Source organism: Onychomys torridus, chromosome 10 (assembly GCF_903995425.1).
Source record: "Onychomys torridus chromosome 10, mOncTor1.1, whole genome shotgun sequence".
NCBI classification, from domain to species: domain Eukaryota; kingdom Metazoa; phylum Chordata; class Mammalia; order Rodentia; family Cricetidae; genus Onychomys; species Onychomys torridus.
In genome coordinates this window covers 59,743,152-59,759,451 of record NC_050452.1, presented here as the reverse complement: position 1 = coordinate 59,759,451, position 16,300 = coordinate 59,743,152, and the positions used below count along the sequence as shown (strand labels likewise).

The 16,300-nt window shown below is 40.5% G+C and overlaps 1 protein-coding gene across 2 annotated transcripts in view; it reads right to left on the bottom strand.

Annotated features, from left to right (window-relative positions):
* Window positions 1–16,060, bottom strand: part of Kcnip4 (potassium voltage-gated channel interacting protein 4) — a 1,106,582-nt gene extending 1,090,522 nt beyond the window's left edge. The window contains exon 1 of one of the 2 annotated variants that reach the window (XM_036200428.1): window positions 15,543–16,060. In XM_036200428.1, coding sequence (XP_036056321.1) covers window positions 15,543–15,603 — 61 coding nt within the window. In that variant the 5' untranslated portion in view covers window positions 15,604–16,060. The remainder of the gene's footprint in view (window positions 1–15,542) is intronic. The other variant, XM_036200432.1, reaches the window with a different exon arrangement.
* Between the last annotated feature and the right edge of the window lie 240 nt (window positions 16,061–16,300).

Genomic DNA, 16,300 nt, shown 5'->3' with positions numbered 1-16,300 from the left:
TAATTTAAAAAAAAAATGTGATGCCCAAGAAAGAGAAGATGAGATGAGTCAAGAACACCCAAAGGCAAGCAGCACAGAACCATGGTTCATGGCTTGCTGGGCAATAGGACTACACAGTATGCCTTTTGCTAAGCATAGGAACCAAGGGTACATAAAGTGTCTGGCTTTTGACTCTTCAGTTCTGCTGCTTAAAACTTCTGATCACTTCTCATCACCCACAGGACCAAGTCTAAACCCATAACAAAAACTCCTAACCAAGGGCACTCTGCCTGCCACTGCAGAATCATTTTTTGTGTTCTGTCTTTCCCTCTCTTTATTCTTCCATCAAGTATGTTCCTTACTTTTGTATCATCTATCTCTAAGCATAATCCAATCATTTACTTCATTTCTACTTCTTTTAAGAGTTATTTTCTCATCCTGTATTGGTGAAATTATTAAGGCCACTCCACGTAGTTAAAAGGGAGGTTTATTTTGTGGGGTAACTTACAAATGAAGGGGTAGGTTGCAGGCAAAGGTATAGGGTAGTCCGGCGGTGTTCTCTGGAGAACTCTGCTCGGTCCACCTCTAGTGTCCCGCGTCCCGGAACCAAGAGACCACCTCCTCCTGCTCCTCGGTCTTCCGCTCCTTCCTCTGCCCCGCCTTGTGGGCGTGATCATTACTGAAGCCTCAATGGGGGTTAGAACTTCCAGGCCAATGCTGGGATGGCTACCCACTACAATCCTGAAACCAGAGTAAGTTTTTTCCCAGTGTCTACCTGCTCCTGTGTATATGTTTCCACGCTCATCTGCTGAAATTATCAGTGTATTCATTTGTATTGTTTAACATCTATCTTCCTAATTTGCCATTGGTGAGAACAGAGAGTGCTTCCATTACCCAAGCATCCAACACAATTAATTTGCAATAACTGTTAAGGAAATAAGTGTTGGGGATAAAGTTGAATGGATGTATCCTTAAGTCCAAAGGGGGAAAGATTTTGTATCTGAGCTTTATGAGAGCTTGCCCATTGCATTTGTTGACACAAAAAATATGAGGATTATCTAATAGTTCAAACAATATTTGAGTCTATTTTATTGATACATTTAAAGTCATTTTGCTATCCATTTGTCAACAAATAATTGAGTACCCCTGTGTCCCTTTGAAGTATGCACAGTCTCTTTACTCTGCATGTCCAGATAGATACCAAGAAACTAAGTAAAACTGCGTTCACTAAAGAACAGCATTAAAAGAATGCATGACTTATTCTGGCAGGAAGGAGGATGGCTAGAGATCATTGCTTACAGTAACGGTATATATTCTCAACTGGTTAGTCTCAGTAAGATTGTGCAAAGTGTCTATAGTTGGGTAGATAGGGAAGCAGATTCAAGATCAAGGGATGAAGTCAGGAGAAAGAATACAGCTATGCAATGAAGTGTTCCAGGTCAAGGTCATGGCTTTACAGAGAATGAGAAGCTTCCTTCAGACATTTACCTGTACACTGTACTGCCAATATTCAGGCTTCCTGGCACTAATTTGCCCAACTTGTCTGGTCCACCAGTGTTTCAACTCAAGTTTGGGAAGGCCATAAAGGTTTCTTTCCCTGCATTTAAACCTTCAAACATTACTAGTTCCTTTGCTAGTCACAAAAATGTGCCATCAGGGTTCACTCTTCCCCTTCCCATTCAAGATACTTTGGACCAGGACTTATTTGGAATCTCCACTGTAGATGTATTAAATAAACCCACAGCAAGTTTGTTGGTAATTAGCCTTTGTCTCCCTAGACTAGCCACTTGATCAAAGAGTGTTAATTCTGAGAAGCCCAACTCAGATGTCCTTTCCACAACAGGTCAAGTCAGCCCCCAGAGAGTCTCCTTTCACTCTTCCATGATTGGTCCAGGAATGAGAGTGGAGACATGAAGAATCCAGAGTACTATGTAGCCAGAATGTCTTTGATATCATTGCCTTGATCAAAATTCCTGCTGTCTCAGTCACTATGTGACAGTGGGCAAAGTGCTTAAGTTTTTGAGCCTCGCTTTATTTATAAAGGATGTTCAAAATCACCTTGGAAATGCCAAGGTAAAGACACCAGACTATCTGCCTAAAAATCTCCAAAGATAATGTTGAACTCAATGTTTTTGACTCAATACACATGTACATGTATAAACATAGGAGCTCTCTTTCACACACACACTTTCTTTTGGGAAGAGTTATCATCTTCCCATCATCATAGGCCTTCACTTAGACATTCATGTTGGAGATGGAGTCAGGCCAGGAGCATATCCTACCTCTCACCCTTTCTAGTCTCCCATCTCAGTTACTCCAACATTAATCTGTTACAAATGCCAGCCATGATGCTGCAAGAATTTGACACCCAAGCCTTTTCCTAACATGTCATTCCCATCTAAACACTGGAAAGTCTTGATAATCTTCCCATCGTAGCATGTCCTGTTCTGCATGCTTTATACCAGTCTAGGAGGAGATCCGTCCTCAGTATCTTTTACCATGCCATCACCATTCTGTCTTGTCTACCACACAAAATTCACAGTTCTTAGATTCTGTCCTTAACCACACAGCTCAACCTTGTCATGGTCCATTGCTCTATCAACTTTAACCAAATGGCTGCCTCCACAGATTCATTCATGCCTCTGTTTAATGATTCCTTGAAATCTCTTCAAATTTCATTGGTTGTCCAAATCCTAGCTCAAATCCCAATCCTGTATGAGATTGTCCTTAGAAAGTCACCTTTTTTTTTGCACTGGAATACCAGATACATCTTTTCCAGAGAGCAAGCACCTCATCCTTACAGCATTTTGCTTTCATTCCCTGCTGCTCCCAAACTTGCTACTCCTGACCTCTGTCCACATAATGAACTACATTTTACTCATTCCAGATAATTACAGAAATGACCACCACTCTTATTTATTAGATGTAACTGTTTGTTGGACACTATACCAAGTGTTTTACAAACAGTAGTGAAGTTGGCCCCCATGCACCTTGGTAATAAATGTTCACTTTTTTCATTTAAAACTCAGCACAAATCTCAGTCCCTTTTTAACATAAAACATAGTATAAAATATATTCAAAATAAGTTAAGATACGTATACATTATATGGCACATGTGTACAGTAAATAGGAATACAAATATATTTTTCTTTTAAAGGTATATAAAGCCTTTGAAGTAAAGGCCAACAAGTGTAAGAGAATAGAGCGATGCAGAATGGACAGTTTTACTAGATGAAGTCATAAGACAAGTAACACTTTAATGAAGACCTGAATGAAGTTAGAAAGAAGCCCAACAGATGATATGGGGCAAGAATGATGCAACCATGCACAAAGAAATTAAACTCCTTTGGCCTTGTGGCTTCCCAAAGTCACAGAGTAACAGCCAGAGTATCTGAACCCCAGTCCTGACTTTAGACTCCTATACTTAGCCAGGATGCTTCTTCCCTAAGTTCTGCAGCAGCTCAGAATATTAGCTAGGTCTGGATCTTTAAAACTCCTCTATTCCTGAGCCAACAGTCACGACCCTTCTGTGCCAGGCACGGACCTCCATAATACCTCTTCAATTTGTTCCCAAATTCTAAAGGACTCCCTGTTTTCTCATCCAGCTCCCACACTCACTCTTCAGAGTTCTAATTCTCAGTTCTCTCTGAAACCCAATCTCTCACAGCGACAACCCTAATTACCTCACTATAACTAGATCTCTAATCTGGGACCCCAGTTTCATTTGCTGCCCAGGATTTGGGGGTCCTAACTATGCCTTATTTATTTCTGTTTCCCGTATGTTCCTCATAGTTCTGAACACATAACAATTCTGAGTTTTCTGAAAATAGATTAAGCTTGAAATCACTATTTCCAATTGTCTTTGGGGGTTTGACATGGATATTTTCTCCACACCTCAAAATCAATATTCATAAGTAGGAACACACTATTTTTTCTTCAAAACCCATTCCTTCTCTTGTGGTTCTTGTTTCTCATCATACCACGATGTGTCTCCAACCTGTCTTGTCCTTCAAGCAACCTACTTTTCCATTCCCACTGCCTTTACCCAAGTTCAGTCTTGCCTAGACTAATGCAACAGTCATCTAATGACATCATTATTAAGGATGCATCCTACCCAGCTATGCAAAATTAATGTTCTACATTCTGTCACTCTATGAAATTCAACTGGCTCCCTTCTGTCTACAGAATAAAATCTCCATCTATTGTTACAGCTCTAATAGTCCCATGCCTACTAGTATCTCCTCCACTTTGAGGTCCCACAAGTCCTTATATTTTTTTAGATCTAATCAGCCTTATTTTCTTTCAGATGAACCTCCTTTTTTATTTCCCATCTGCATAAATTTAGGCAATTCTTGACTTACTGAAGTCAGAAATCTGCTTTATTTCAGGGTCTTTGTCATCATCAAAACCTTTAACAATCTACTAATTGTCACCCTCAAATACTATTGATCTCATATTCTGTTTATCTCATGTGTATTCTTTATTCTTCAATCCCCGATCAATGACTTATTGTGTCCTTCAGCAAGCCCACTTGCATTTTCTGTCACAGCAGGTTTCTTTGTCTGGGGTTTGGCCCCTCAACCTATTCCCATCCATTTGTAACATCACTACAGTTATATTGCCAATGTTGAAATAGGATCGACTTCTGTACTTGATTGAAATTTATCATAGTCCCTTAGCACTTTTATGCATGGACTTCCCTGACTTCTCATCTAACTATTCCATTTGATCCCAAACCTTTACTGCACCATGAAAAAGTCACAGTTCCCTGCTTGCATAACCCTGATCTCTTGGCTCAGCCTAGCCCTACAACAACTGCTACCAAAAATATCTGTTATTCCACCTGTCATCTCCCCAGAAAACCTCAGCTTCTTCTTGCAGGTCCATCTAATCTAGGTGTCTTTCTTTGACCCTGTCTGACCTTCAGGATATGGTTCAGCACTTTCCTCAAAGTGTTCTGTTCAGGGAGCTATCACGCACGGGGCTTTCTGTGTTCCAGGTTCTATCACACATGTATATTTTCACATGTAAGTTTAAGGTTTCCAGGGGATACTTTTCATCTGCATTTTATTACTGTAAATGATACAGGGCAGAACAAGTCCAGCATATGTTTCATGATACAAACAATTGACTGACATTTTCAGGGATCCTCAAGTATGGGACAGTATTATTTAGTGTATAGGTTAATGCTACTATTATGTGTAAAGTCTGTGTAGTGTTATATGTTATATGTGACCCTATGAAGCCCACATCACTTAGTAGTACCTTGTGATTATAACACTTCTGCTCTTTGCTCCTTCAGCTTAGCATTGTACAAAAGCTATTGATAAGATGGTGGCTAATAACAGCCTTCATAGAAGAAAGGCAACTGTATCCTAGCATGATATTGTCTCCAGTTTTTGAAGATGAAGTAAACTAACATGCTTTCTGTAATTAACACATAATGCAAGCAAAGTAGAATTTAGGAATACATCAGGAAGAAGTGACTTAAAATTTTAATTCTATACAATAAACAACAGCATTGCCTCTCTCTATTCTCAAACATTTATTAGCACAGCATCTCTCATCTAATACATGACGGATAAGTGTGTTTTCAAAGAATGATTGTTGAATAGCATCTTCAAAACTATTCCTAAAACTACTAAAAAAATTAATCAGTGAAGGCTAAAGTCACAACTGTCACTGTTGGGTTCTATAATTCCATTCTGATGAAATTCATGAAAAGCCCCTATTCTTGCTTAGGGGTTCAGGAGTAAATGGAGTGATGCTTAAAATTGCAGTATTTCTAACAATTAATTTCCACAGTTCATTCTCTTCATTGTAATAATTGTATATTTTTCATTGTTAGTGTTTATTCAGAGAGATGAACAGTGATGCCAAAAGTATTTGTTTTTGTTTTTTGTTTTTGTTTTTTTTTTTTGAATGACTAATTGTCATTTGGAAACTATATTTATAACTTTAACTAGGAGAGTTTATGTGGATTAATGACAAATTCTGTACTTCAATTATATCAGAAGCACTAGTATTTACTACCTCCCGGCTCCAACATTTAGATGGGTGGCCTTTTTAAAATACTCTTACTGACTGTGTCTCCACGGAAATTGGAATTTATTTTCTACCTCCTGTGTAGAGGAGTACCTCATTCTGGATATTGCTGAATTTGGCAGTGTTCATTCTCTTCTCCATGTTTCCCAATGCCTGGCTCTGCACTCTTCCTCATTTTATATTTGCCTTCCAACAGTTTCCTCTCTACAGCCATCAAATGAAGAAAATGCACCTGGGCTCCACAAGTCCCCAACTCTCATTTCAGCAGGACTAACCATGAAGGCAAAATTACCAACAGTTACAAACCTACAACAGAGTACAGCTACACAACGCATGACAGCACAGATCCCCAGCTGAAATGAGAGGGAGTTGGTGGAGATGAGTGAAGAGGAGCAAGTGGTTTGGGAATTGCTGTTAGAGACGGTTGATTTTCACAAGCACTCAGCACGAGAGAAAGTATAATAGTGTGCTTATGATAAATGATTGATTCTACAAAATTAGCTTTAAAATTATAGTGATTCTCTATTTAATTTAGAAATCCCTATACTGGTTTGAAATGTCTCTGCTTTTGCTAGAACATTATTTAAACTGGCAATGGCAGAAATGAGCATTCTCAATTCCTTTATCACTTTCTTTAAACAGAAGTTATTACTCATTTCATACTCTCTAAGCTTCCAAACCATATTTGCTTCATGAAGAAAGCATGTTTCTTTATATAGTCCCTGAACCAAAGAAGTTCTTTTTTTTTTTTTAATTTTAAATGGCATGATCTTTTAAGAGGTAGACAAAAAAAAATGTTATATTTGAAAAAGTAGATAGAGGCAAGAAGAACTAATAATAGAACAAGCATAGATTTTTGAGACCCTTTCCTGTTTGTTTGCTTGTTTGTTTGTTTTGCTTTGTTTTTGTAGCTTAACCCTACAAGATCCCAAAGGGGAAAAAGTTTACTGTCACTGTGTGCTTTCACACACAAAGTAACTGCATCCCACCAACAGGAAATCACCTCACTTTTAACCATGTGACCACTTTGTCCTTAACTCTATCATGTGGATAGGTATTTTAAAAGATAACTGATTCATCATTACTTCCCCCTTTCCCCTATGAATACCCAGGGCATATCCATAACTATCTTCTGTATAAAAAGTAGGTTCTCTGAAGGCAGATTCTATTTTATAAGATTAATACCAGATAACTTCTGTATAAATATTTGAGGAATAAATTTCATTTTATCATCATGAGATATCTGTAAGATCCTACTAGATATTACCTTCACCATTGGATATAGAAAAAAATCAAATATACAAACAAACAAAACAAAACAAAAAAACAAAGAAAGGGTGTAGTGGAGGAGGGAGCCGCCTGGGCCTTTGGAATTTGCCCCATGTTGGGCGCCAGATATTGGTGAAATTATTAAGGCCACTCCATGTAGTTAAAAGGGAGGTTTATTTTGTGGGCTAACTTACAAATGAAGGGATAGGTTGCAGGGTCTGGCAAAGGTATAGCACAGTCCGGCGGTGTTCTCTGGAGAACTCTGCTCGGTCTACCTCCTGCGTCCAGCGTCCCCGAACCAAGAGAGCGCCCTCCTCTTGATCCTCGGTCTTCCGCTCCCTCCTCTGCCCCGCCTTGTGGGCGTGATCATTACTGAAGCCTCAATGGGGGTTGGAACTTCCAGGCCAATGCTGGGATGGCTATCCACTACATCTCCCCCTTTTGTCTAAATAAGAAAGTTCTAACCTAATACAAGACTATATACAAAGAGATGGTTATCAAATATTGTCCAGGAGTAATGAGGGAATAAGGCACTAGACCCAATGACTATTTTACCTGATACCAATATTTTAAATTAAATAAAAATTTTCGAGAAAGAGGAGAGACTGCAAGAGCGTGAATTGCTGAATCCAAAATTGCAAAAAGCACAGGGACAAATAGCCAATCCAATGGAAGCACATGAATTATGAACCAAAGGCTGTGGAGGCCCCAGCTAGATCAATCCCTCTGGATAAGTGAGACAATTGAATAGCTTGATCTGTTTGGGAGGCATCCAGGCTGTGGGACCAGGACCTGTCCTTAGTGCATGAGCTGGCTGTTTGGAACCTTAGGCTTACACAGGGACACATGCTCAGCCTGGAAGGAGGGGACAGGATCTGCCTGTACTGAATCCACCAGGTTTAAATGTATCCCCAGGGTTGTCTTGGTCCTGGAGGACATGGGAATGGAGGGGATGGGCTGGGGGAAGGTGGAGGTGGGGGCGGGAGAGGGGAGGACAGGGGAACCCATGGCTGATGTGTAATTTTTTGTTTATATAAAAAATGAAAAAGAATGAATAAAAAAAATTTCTAAGTCAGAGTGCTTTCCAAACTGAGCTCACTTGTACTTAGAACAATATCTGAGATGGTTATCTTAAGGATGCCTGTTGATCAGCACTACATTGTTGTGTTTATTAAGTTTCCTGTAGGTATGAGACCAAGAAGAACCAGCATCACTTTGTCCACAATGCTACTAGGTTTGAGGACAATGATAGGTCTACCTTAGGGAATCACCATGTTAGCAAGTCATTTATTCAGCATATTTCTGGAGTATTTACCAGACACACAACATGGATAAAGATATGGGGTAGAATATGTCTGAAGTAATCTATCATGCTATCCAAGTAAAAATTCATTCATGTACAAAATTTTAAAACCTGATATAAAGCCCCTTGGGGAAAAAAAACCCATTCTGCAATGTAGATAGGTTTAATATCTGAATGTGCTACATTGACATAACATAACCATAAAACTCATGTAGTTACTTGACAGGCATGTATTCTTTCATTAAAAAAAACTGATTTGGTGATATTTTTAAGGACATCTTGACATGTATAACACCATAAAAATGATTTGAGGACATTCTTAGTGATACCTTGGCATGTATAACACAATCTGTGTATTAGAATACAAAGAAGACATGGAATGGAATGGGTAGTCTGTAAATTGTAGTGGTTATTGTATCATTTAAATCTTACTTTGATTCCCATGTGGGCTTCAGTAATACCATTCTTAAATAAACTGTTTCACTCAAAGCAACTTCAAACTATAAACACACATTGACATCTGAAGATAAAAGTCTATTTTCCTCCCAAGTCACTGCTTAAAGACCTATAAAAATGCCAGTTCTAATTCCCTAAAGACTTTCTTTTTCACTATTCATGAACAGATGGTGCCTAAATACAAGAGAGGGGCGATCCCTTAAGCCAATACAAATTTGAGGTAACCCAAAACTTACAAATGGTTGAAATGTTTTGGCTGCTTATTTTTACTAAATAAATTTAGAGTGGAATACAGGGAGGTGACTTCTCAAAGGTTAATAATTTGTCCCCAGGTTATTTAAAGTGACAGTCTGTTCCAGCGATCCAGCTATTAAATCACAGTGGCTATGTTCACCCCCAGGAATAAAAATCAGCCTTCAACATAGGAATGATGGCCAAGTGCACAATATGGAGAATTCTATATTTATATTCCTGATCAAATGGCTCTTTATAATGTCAGAGTGTGCAGAGAACTGTTGTGTTTAAACACGGGCTTTCTACTTACTCAGTTCCCAAATACTGTACATGCACTTGCATACAGATCATCCACGGGAAAGAGGCTTGGCAAGAAGGGAGATAGCCACTGCCACTGGAGTAAAGGACTGAACTTTATCGCTTTTCAGCCTTCTCTCCCAACACAGCCTGATTCTCCCTGTGAATGCTGATAGGAGAGAGAAAAAGAACCAAAGAAATAGATGTGTGTACACTGAATGAAGTCTCAGTGGTTGGATTTTTTTTCCATTCCTTTCTATGGCTACTGCTACAATGGGAGGCGCTGTCATTGGATGAGCTGAATAGCAAAGATAACAATAAAGATAGCAGACATGGTAGTGCAGATGCGTAGACAACGCATTGTGGAGTATTGGAAAAGGACAACCTGTATAACAAACTCAGGGACAACCAAAGTCACATTTCAGAATGAATATTTAACTAATTTTGTACTGTCTCATTAATTCTGGGTGACTGGACAGGGACTGGAAGAGGTAAGAACTATTCCCTGGGAGTCTGCTGGACTACTGACCTTGGAAGTGATAGATCTGGAAGACATAAGGATAAAGTAGAATCACAGTAACCATATACAAGACAATGCTGACTATTGCTTTAGACACAGAAAAATCACAGAATACCTACTCAAGCCTTCTCCACAAACAATCCTCACTCTCCTACCAGTGAGTCTACAGATGTTCCAAGGATCCTGATCTTTATTCTGTATTTCCAAACTCAGGGACATGATCTGATGAATAGAGCAGTCAGGAAACTAAAGAATGTCACTTCCTAAAGAGGACTTAACAAGCAACCAAATGTAAATTGAAATTCAAATTGTTTCATAGGACTATCATGGGGCAACAGGATTTCAATTTAATAAATGTCTTTTAGGCATTTGCTAGTTTGTGAAGCATTGTGTAAATATTAGCTAGAAGGATAGACATGAGTACCTTGTGTAGGGTATATGCTAATGAGGAACCACAATTTAATAGCTGCAAATGATGTAAAATGCCAAGTTTATTCTGCTTTGCTCAGATTCAGACCAAAATAAAAGGAAAGTTACATAAGCAAAGCAAGAGAGCAATTCTTAGTCATGGGGAGTAGGGACGAAGCAATGGTATTGCCTGAGGAGGGGACTGCATTGAAGATGAGTCTGGACAGACTGCAAACAGACAATCACCAAGCAATGTCAGGGCAGGAAATTAATCCTTAACAGTGGGAAAACACAAAGTATGTTTGAGAACTAGGGAAAACTCCACTTCAGCTATACCAAAACACAGACCTGGCAGAACTGTAGGAGATAATATAGAGGGAGAAGATGATCACCTTATCATGAGAGCCTTCAAAACCAAAACTACCATAGCTTTCCTTCTGAAAGCAGAATCAAAAGAAGGTACTAAAATATATTCTCTAGGACAAGAAGACTGAAATCAAATGTTAGTAAATATAGTTGACTTTAAGTGGGAGATGGTGAGGAAAGAGGATTCAACATACTGGCCCGGAAATGATGCTATGATCATAATATGAGGGAGCTGAGTGAAAACCAAGGTGAGAAACAGAAATAAATAAACACTGGTGACTGATTCACCCGAGATGGAAGGCCCATAGAAAAGTTTCAACCACTTTCAAACTGTATGATACAAGTAACGGTGCCCCCATTTGAACAATAAATTATTTTTAAAGGACAAAATATGTATTTTGGGGGGACTTTTTGTTTTTACTTGACAAAGCTTGTAAAACTTACTGATGGTTCTAAAATCCTAGTAAGGAGAATGTCTATCTGGCACTTGGGAGGAGCATTGGGCTAGACTGTGCACAAGGAGACCAGCACACCACAGGAGAAATTAAAATAGCCATTTGCTTAAGAGGAGCGTATACAGAGGGGAGATAATTAAAATAGAACTTGGCAAAAGCTGCATAGAATGTACAAAAGAAAAGAAGTGTCACAATAAGAGTTACCAGGAATCTGAGAGGGTACAGAGTAATTCAGTTCCTCAGACGACCATGGAGAAGAATGCAATCATTACCAGCTATTGAAACAGTAAATGTGAGAGGACAAACTAGATGCTAAGAAATGAAAGGATAACCAGGAATCGATGGCTTGGCTCTCCCAGAGATTGTAGTCAGCAAGGGAGCATTTGGTGAGCAGAGGAAGTACCAAGGTGAATTCAGGAGGATATAGCAGAGGCATTAGGCCCTTTAACCAAAGGAGACATTTTGAAAAATAAATGGGTGATTCAGTGCTCAAGGGTGAACACATTTGTAGTAAAGTGGTCAGATGAACAACCTTAAGACACTTTTTGAGGTTAGTAAAGGCCTATTGAACAAATAACACTCACATCTTCATCTCTTCTCTTTTCCCTCTGCCTCTGTCTGTCTGTCTGTCTGTCTGTCTCTCTCTCTCTCTCACACACACACACACACACACACACACACACACACACACACACACACACACACGCATGCACACACACACACACGCACGCACACACACACTCACACACTGATCTGTTGGAAATGGTCCCTAGGAGGAGAGTTATTGGGTAAACAAATCAATGTGCTATGAAATATTGAAAAGCAATATTATCCACGTTATGAAAACCAGCAAGGACAAGAAAAACAAAATGACAAAAATGAATAAGAAAGATTGCATACTGTCCAGAAATATATTTTCAAAACAAACCAACCACTATCTACTCTAAAACTCTTCAGAAATCTTGAACACATATTTTATCTTGCATGGCTCATTAATGCCCAAAACAGCGATGTCCTTATTTTATGAATGAGGGTGTAAACATCAACCAGAAAAGAAAAAAAGTACAGCATATAAGGGAAACCAATGGGCATCTCTGAATTGTAATACTTCACAATATTTATTGAATATTCCCTTTCATCTGTGTGAAATAAAGGAAGTAGAATATCTTATACAATGAAAAGCTTTTCCAAGGTTCAGAATAAGTGAATTTTTGACTATTACTCATGGGGAATTGCTAATTTGACTTTCCTTGAGCCTTAATAAACATGAAACTTTAGCTGAAGCCACAAAACATCCATCAAATTATGATTAAAAATTCCAGCAAATTTTCTCACTACTGTTGAAACATGTACTTTCTTCCCCACTTTCACTGTAGATTACATCAGATAACAGCTGCCATCCCTAAGTTAGATGACACAAATTAAGGACACTGATGAATAATTTCATAGGGTTTTTTTCTCTGACCCTCTTTCTGATTCTTTTAAATATATGATTGAAATCTCCTCTCTTCTCTCCCCCCACCTCTCTTTCACTCTCCTCTCTCTCTCTCTCTCTGTTTTCTCTCTCTCTCTCTCTCTCTCTCTCTCTCTCTTTCTCTCTTTCTCTCTTTCTCACACACACACACACACACACACACACATCTGGTAGTAGAATTATGTTGGAATTTTACAAAAAGGTATCAAAATAATGGGACTAGATAATAGAATTTGAAATGTATTTGGGACAATCTTTAAGAAAAACATGGAATTTAACGAGTAAAAGTCAAAGTCTAGTATGCCCGACACCATCACTATGCTGTGGTCTGTAACATTCACACTATCAACTGTAATGACCTTTAAGGTGATGCATGGATGCACACTAAGTGCTTTTACATGTTGAAAAGCATAAGGATGAAAGTTTAAGCAACATTATTAAACTCTTATGCCACCATATATGAAGTTTGCCCACTATTTGCCAAATCAAGCAAGGGGATCTCTTTCACCTCTCTCTACAGAGCATTTTTCAAAGTTTTGCCTCCAAATAAATTCATAACACACATACACACATATGAAAGAGAAAGAGAGAAATTTCTCCAGTTTGAACTTTTTCTCTCTTTCTAGATTTCTCTATTAGATAATTCTGATGATGTTTGATTGGATCCTTTTATAATTCTCTAGTCCATGAATGTATATTCAGGGGGGAAACCATTAAAGTCCACTTATTGAAGAGGAAACAGGAGGTTGGGGCTACTGTTTTAAACTAAAACCTAAAACCTTTAAAATTGACAGTCACCCATTTTCCCCCTAATGATTACAGTGAGTACAGATAACCAAAGTGCTAAATCTTGTTCAGTCACCTCTAGTAGCACCTGTAGAATAGTGGTACCAAGAACCAAAGCGATGTTCTCAACCATCTGTTTCCTTTGGTCTCATCATCACACATTAATTACCTAAAAATGTCCACACAGAGCTAAAGAAACAAGTGTTAAAATTTCACTGTGATCCTCATCTTAGCCAAGATGTAATAAATGTCTTTCTATTCTCCAAGAAATCATTACTGTTGATGCTAGAGATGATATCACATTTTCTATTTTTCATATTTATTTGTTTCATAATCATTAGGTATGATTTCATCTGTGTTTCTCATTTACAGAAATTCTACCCACCAGGATACTAGACAGAGAGTTAACATATAAATTTAATCCCTATCTTACTGACTAGGTTCAGATAAAGAGCTATCCTTACTGAAGAGGCAAATATAGGCCACCAACTCTAAAGATGGTGCCCCCACAGCCTGTCCCAGCTCTGACTCCGTACCACCCTCCTGAGCCTTGAGTTCACAAGCCCTCCTAAATGAGAGTGAGCTGATCACCCCATTCACAGCAGACCTAACTGCACTATAGTTTCTTTACATTCAACATACAATCAGCCCCTTACACTTAAAGTGTCATTCTAACGAAAACAAATAAGAAATTTCAGTCTTTTAAATATTGCACATATCTTTCATATACCCTTCTAGGGATACTGGGTCATAACAGGTAGGCAGTTGCTACTTTGAGAAAACACCATCAGAGGTCAAATTTGGGGTGTCAGCCTTAGTGATCACATTCATTTTCAAGGGACTATAAAGAATCAAGACTTTTTAAAATTTCACACTCAAATGAGACAAGTGCCCTCCTAGTTAGACTGAGCTTAACTATCAGAAGGTTGGTAGATGTCCATTTCTTATGCCCATGCATCTCTGAGTGCTGGACTCAGTTGTTCACGTGCGTCTATTTCCTCGAGTAATAAAGAGAATACACGAAAAACAAAAAAACTTTCTGACAACTTTAGAGCCTTTAGGGCCACATTCTGACCCTGTAAAGCCAAATGACACGGGTAGCTACACGTGACTCCTTGCCTTATATAATCTTCCTCACTCACATTCTCCACAACCACCTTGATCCTATTTAGGGTCCTCTAAAAAAAAAAAATCTGAACACATCAAAGCCATCTAAAAACAAACTGATATAACCCAAGATGGTCTGTAGGAGGACATCAATTCTGCTTTAGGTCCTACTAAACTCAGAGAACAGTTCCTACCCCTGCATGTTTCCCTGAGAGCCATGCTCCTTGCACAGTGCCCAGTACCTTTCCAAGACTGTACTATATAAAAATGATTCCCAAGTGTCACTGAGGACTACTATATCTCCAAACACACTAAACTGCAGGTAGAACAAGACAGCGCGCCTGCAAAAGGCTCTGACGTGGGCAACATCCCGTCTGCGTATTACCCAGGGGATCAAAATAGAGTTCTAGTGAAGTGTTTGGGAGCATCAAGGAAGTGTGGAGGGGGTGGATCAACACCATTTTGGCTCATTTATTCCCCAGGTGTTAGGGGAAGGAAGTGTGCCTGTGAAAGGCATCTGGTAAAAGCAAACACAACCTCAGAAATTTTCAGGGAAGGCAAAAAGTACGCTCGGGATCGCGGCGGACCCCGCCACCAGCGAGTTTCAAACACACTTCAAGGATTTTTCCCCCTCCTAGACCCTGGCATGCACCCCCACTCCTTGGCTCCCTCATGCCCCCACTCCCACCTCCCTTTCCCAATCCCGTCTGGGTCTGCACTCTCTCTCATGCAGCGATGGCAACAAGCGTCTTCCCCCGCCCCCAGCGTGGAAGGGGCACCCGATCGTAGCGAGGGAAGGACAGTGCCAGCAGGGCGCCTGATCGCGAGCCCATCTCATCCTACCGCCTGTGGAGCTCGCCTCCTCCAGCTGAGCTGAGATGCTTTCCACTCTCCTGACGTTCATCTTGGGGGACGCTGGGTGAGAGAGCGGCACTCTTAAGAGTCCACTGGCCCAGGGACGACTGGCGATGGGTCTGGCACCGGTGCGCACAGCAGCTCCGTCCTGGGCGACCAAGGCGCTGAGAGCTGGTGGCGGCGGCGAGCAGGGCGCGCGGAGCCGCTGCAGGTGCGGGCGGAGGCCGGCGGGGGGCGCCGGGGGCGCTTTGTCGCGCTGGGTGGCAGGGATGCGCGGGTGGTGGGGGCCGGGACACCAGACGCCAAGAAGCCTGGACGCTGTACCGCCAGACAGAGCGAGGCGCCCCCCCGCCCCTGGCACGCTTGGCACCGCCTCTGCCACCTGCTGCCAAGTCACCGAAGGAGAAAGTGGAAGAGGCTGTAGCGGCGCCTCAGGTGACAGCAGATGCACCCCAAAAAAAGAGACCTGAGGCGGCTAAGGCTTAGCAGGGCTCCTTTCGAGATTTTCTTGGGACCCCTTTTTGCATCGCGTAGAGCCTGGCTCTAGGCTGGCTCAAGATGAAGCTCTTTGGCAAAGAAACAACATACTGTGGGGTCCCTAGGGGGTCAGACTCTGGCCTGTGGAGTGAGAAGCTGGGTTCGAAGGACAGCAGAAGGCAAGCACAAGGAGACGCCCTTCCCAGAAACCAGGCAGAGTGCCAGCAACTTCTAGTCAGGAAACTTCCCAAGCGCAACTCAGTCATGAG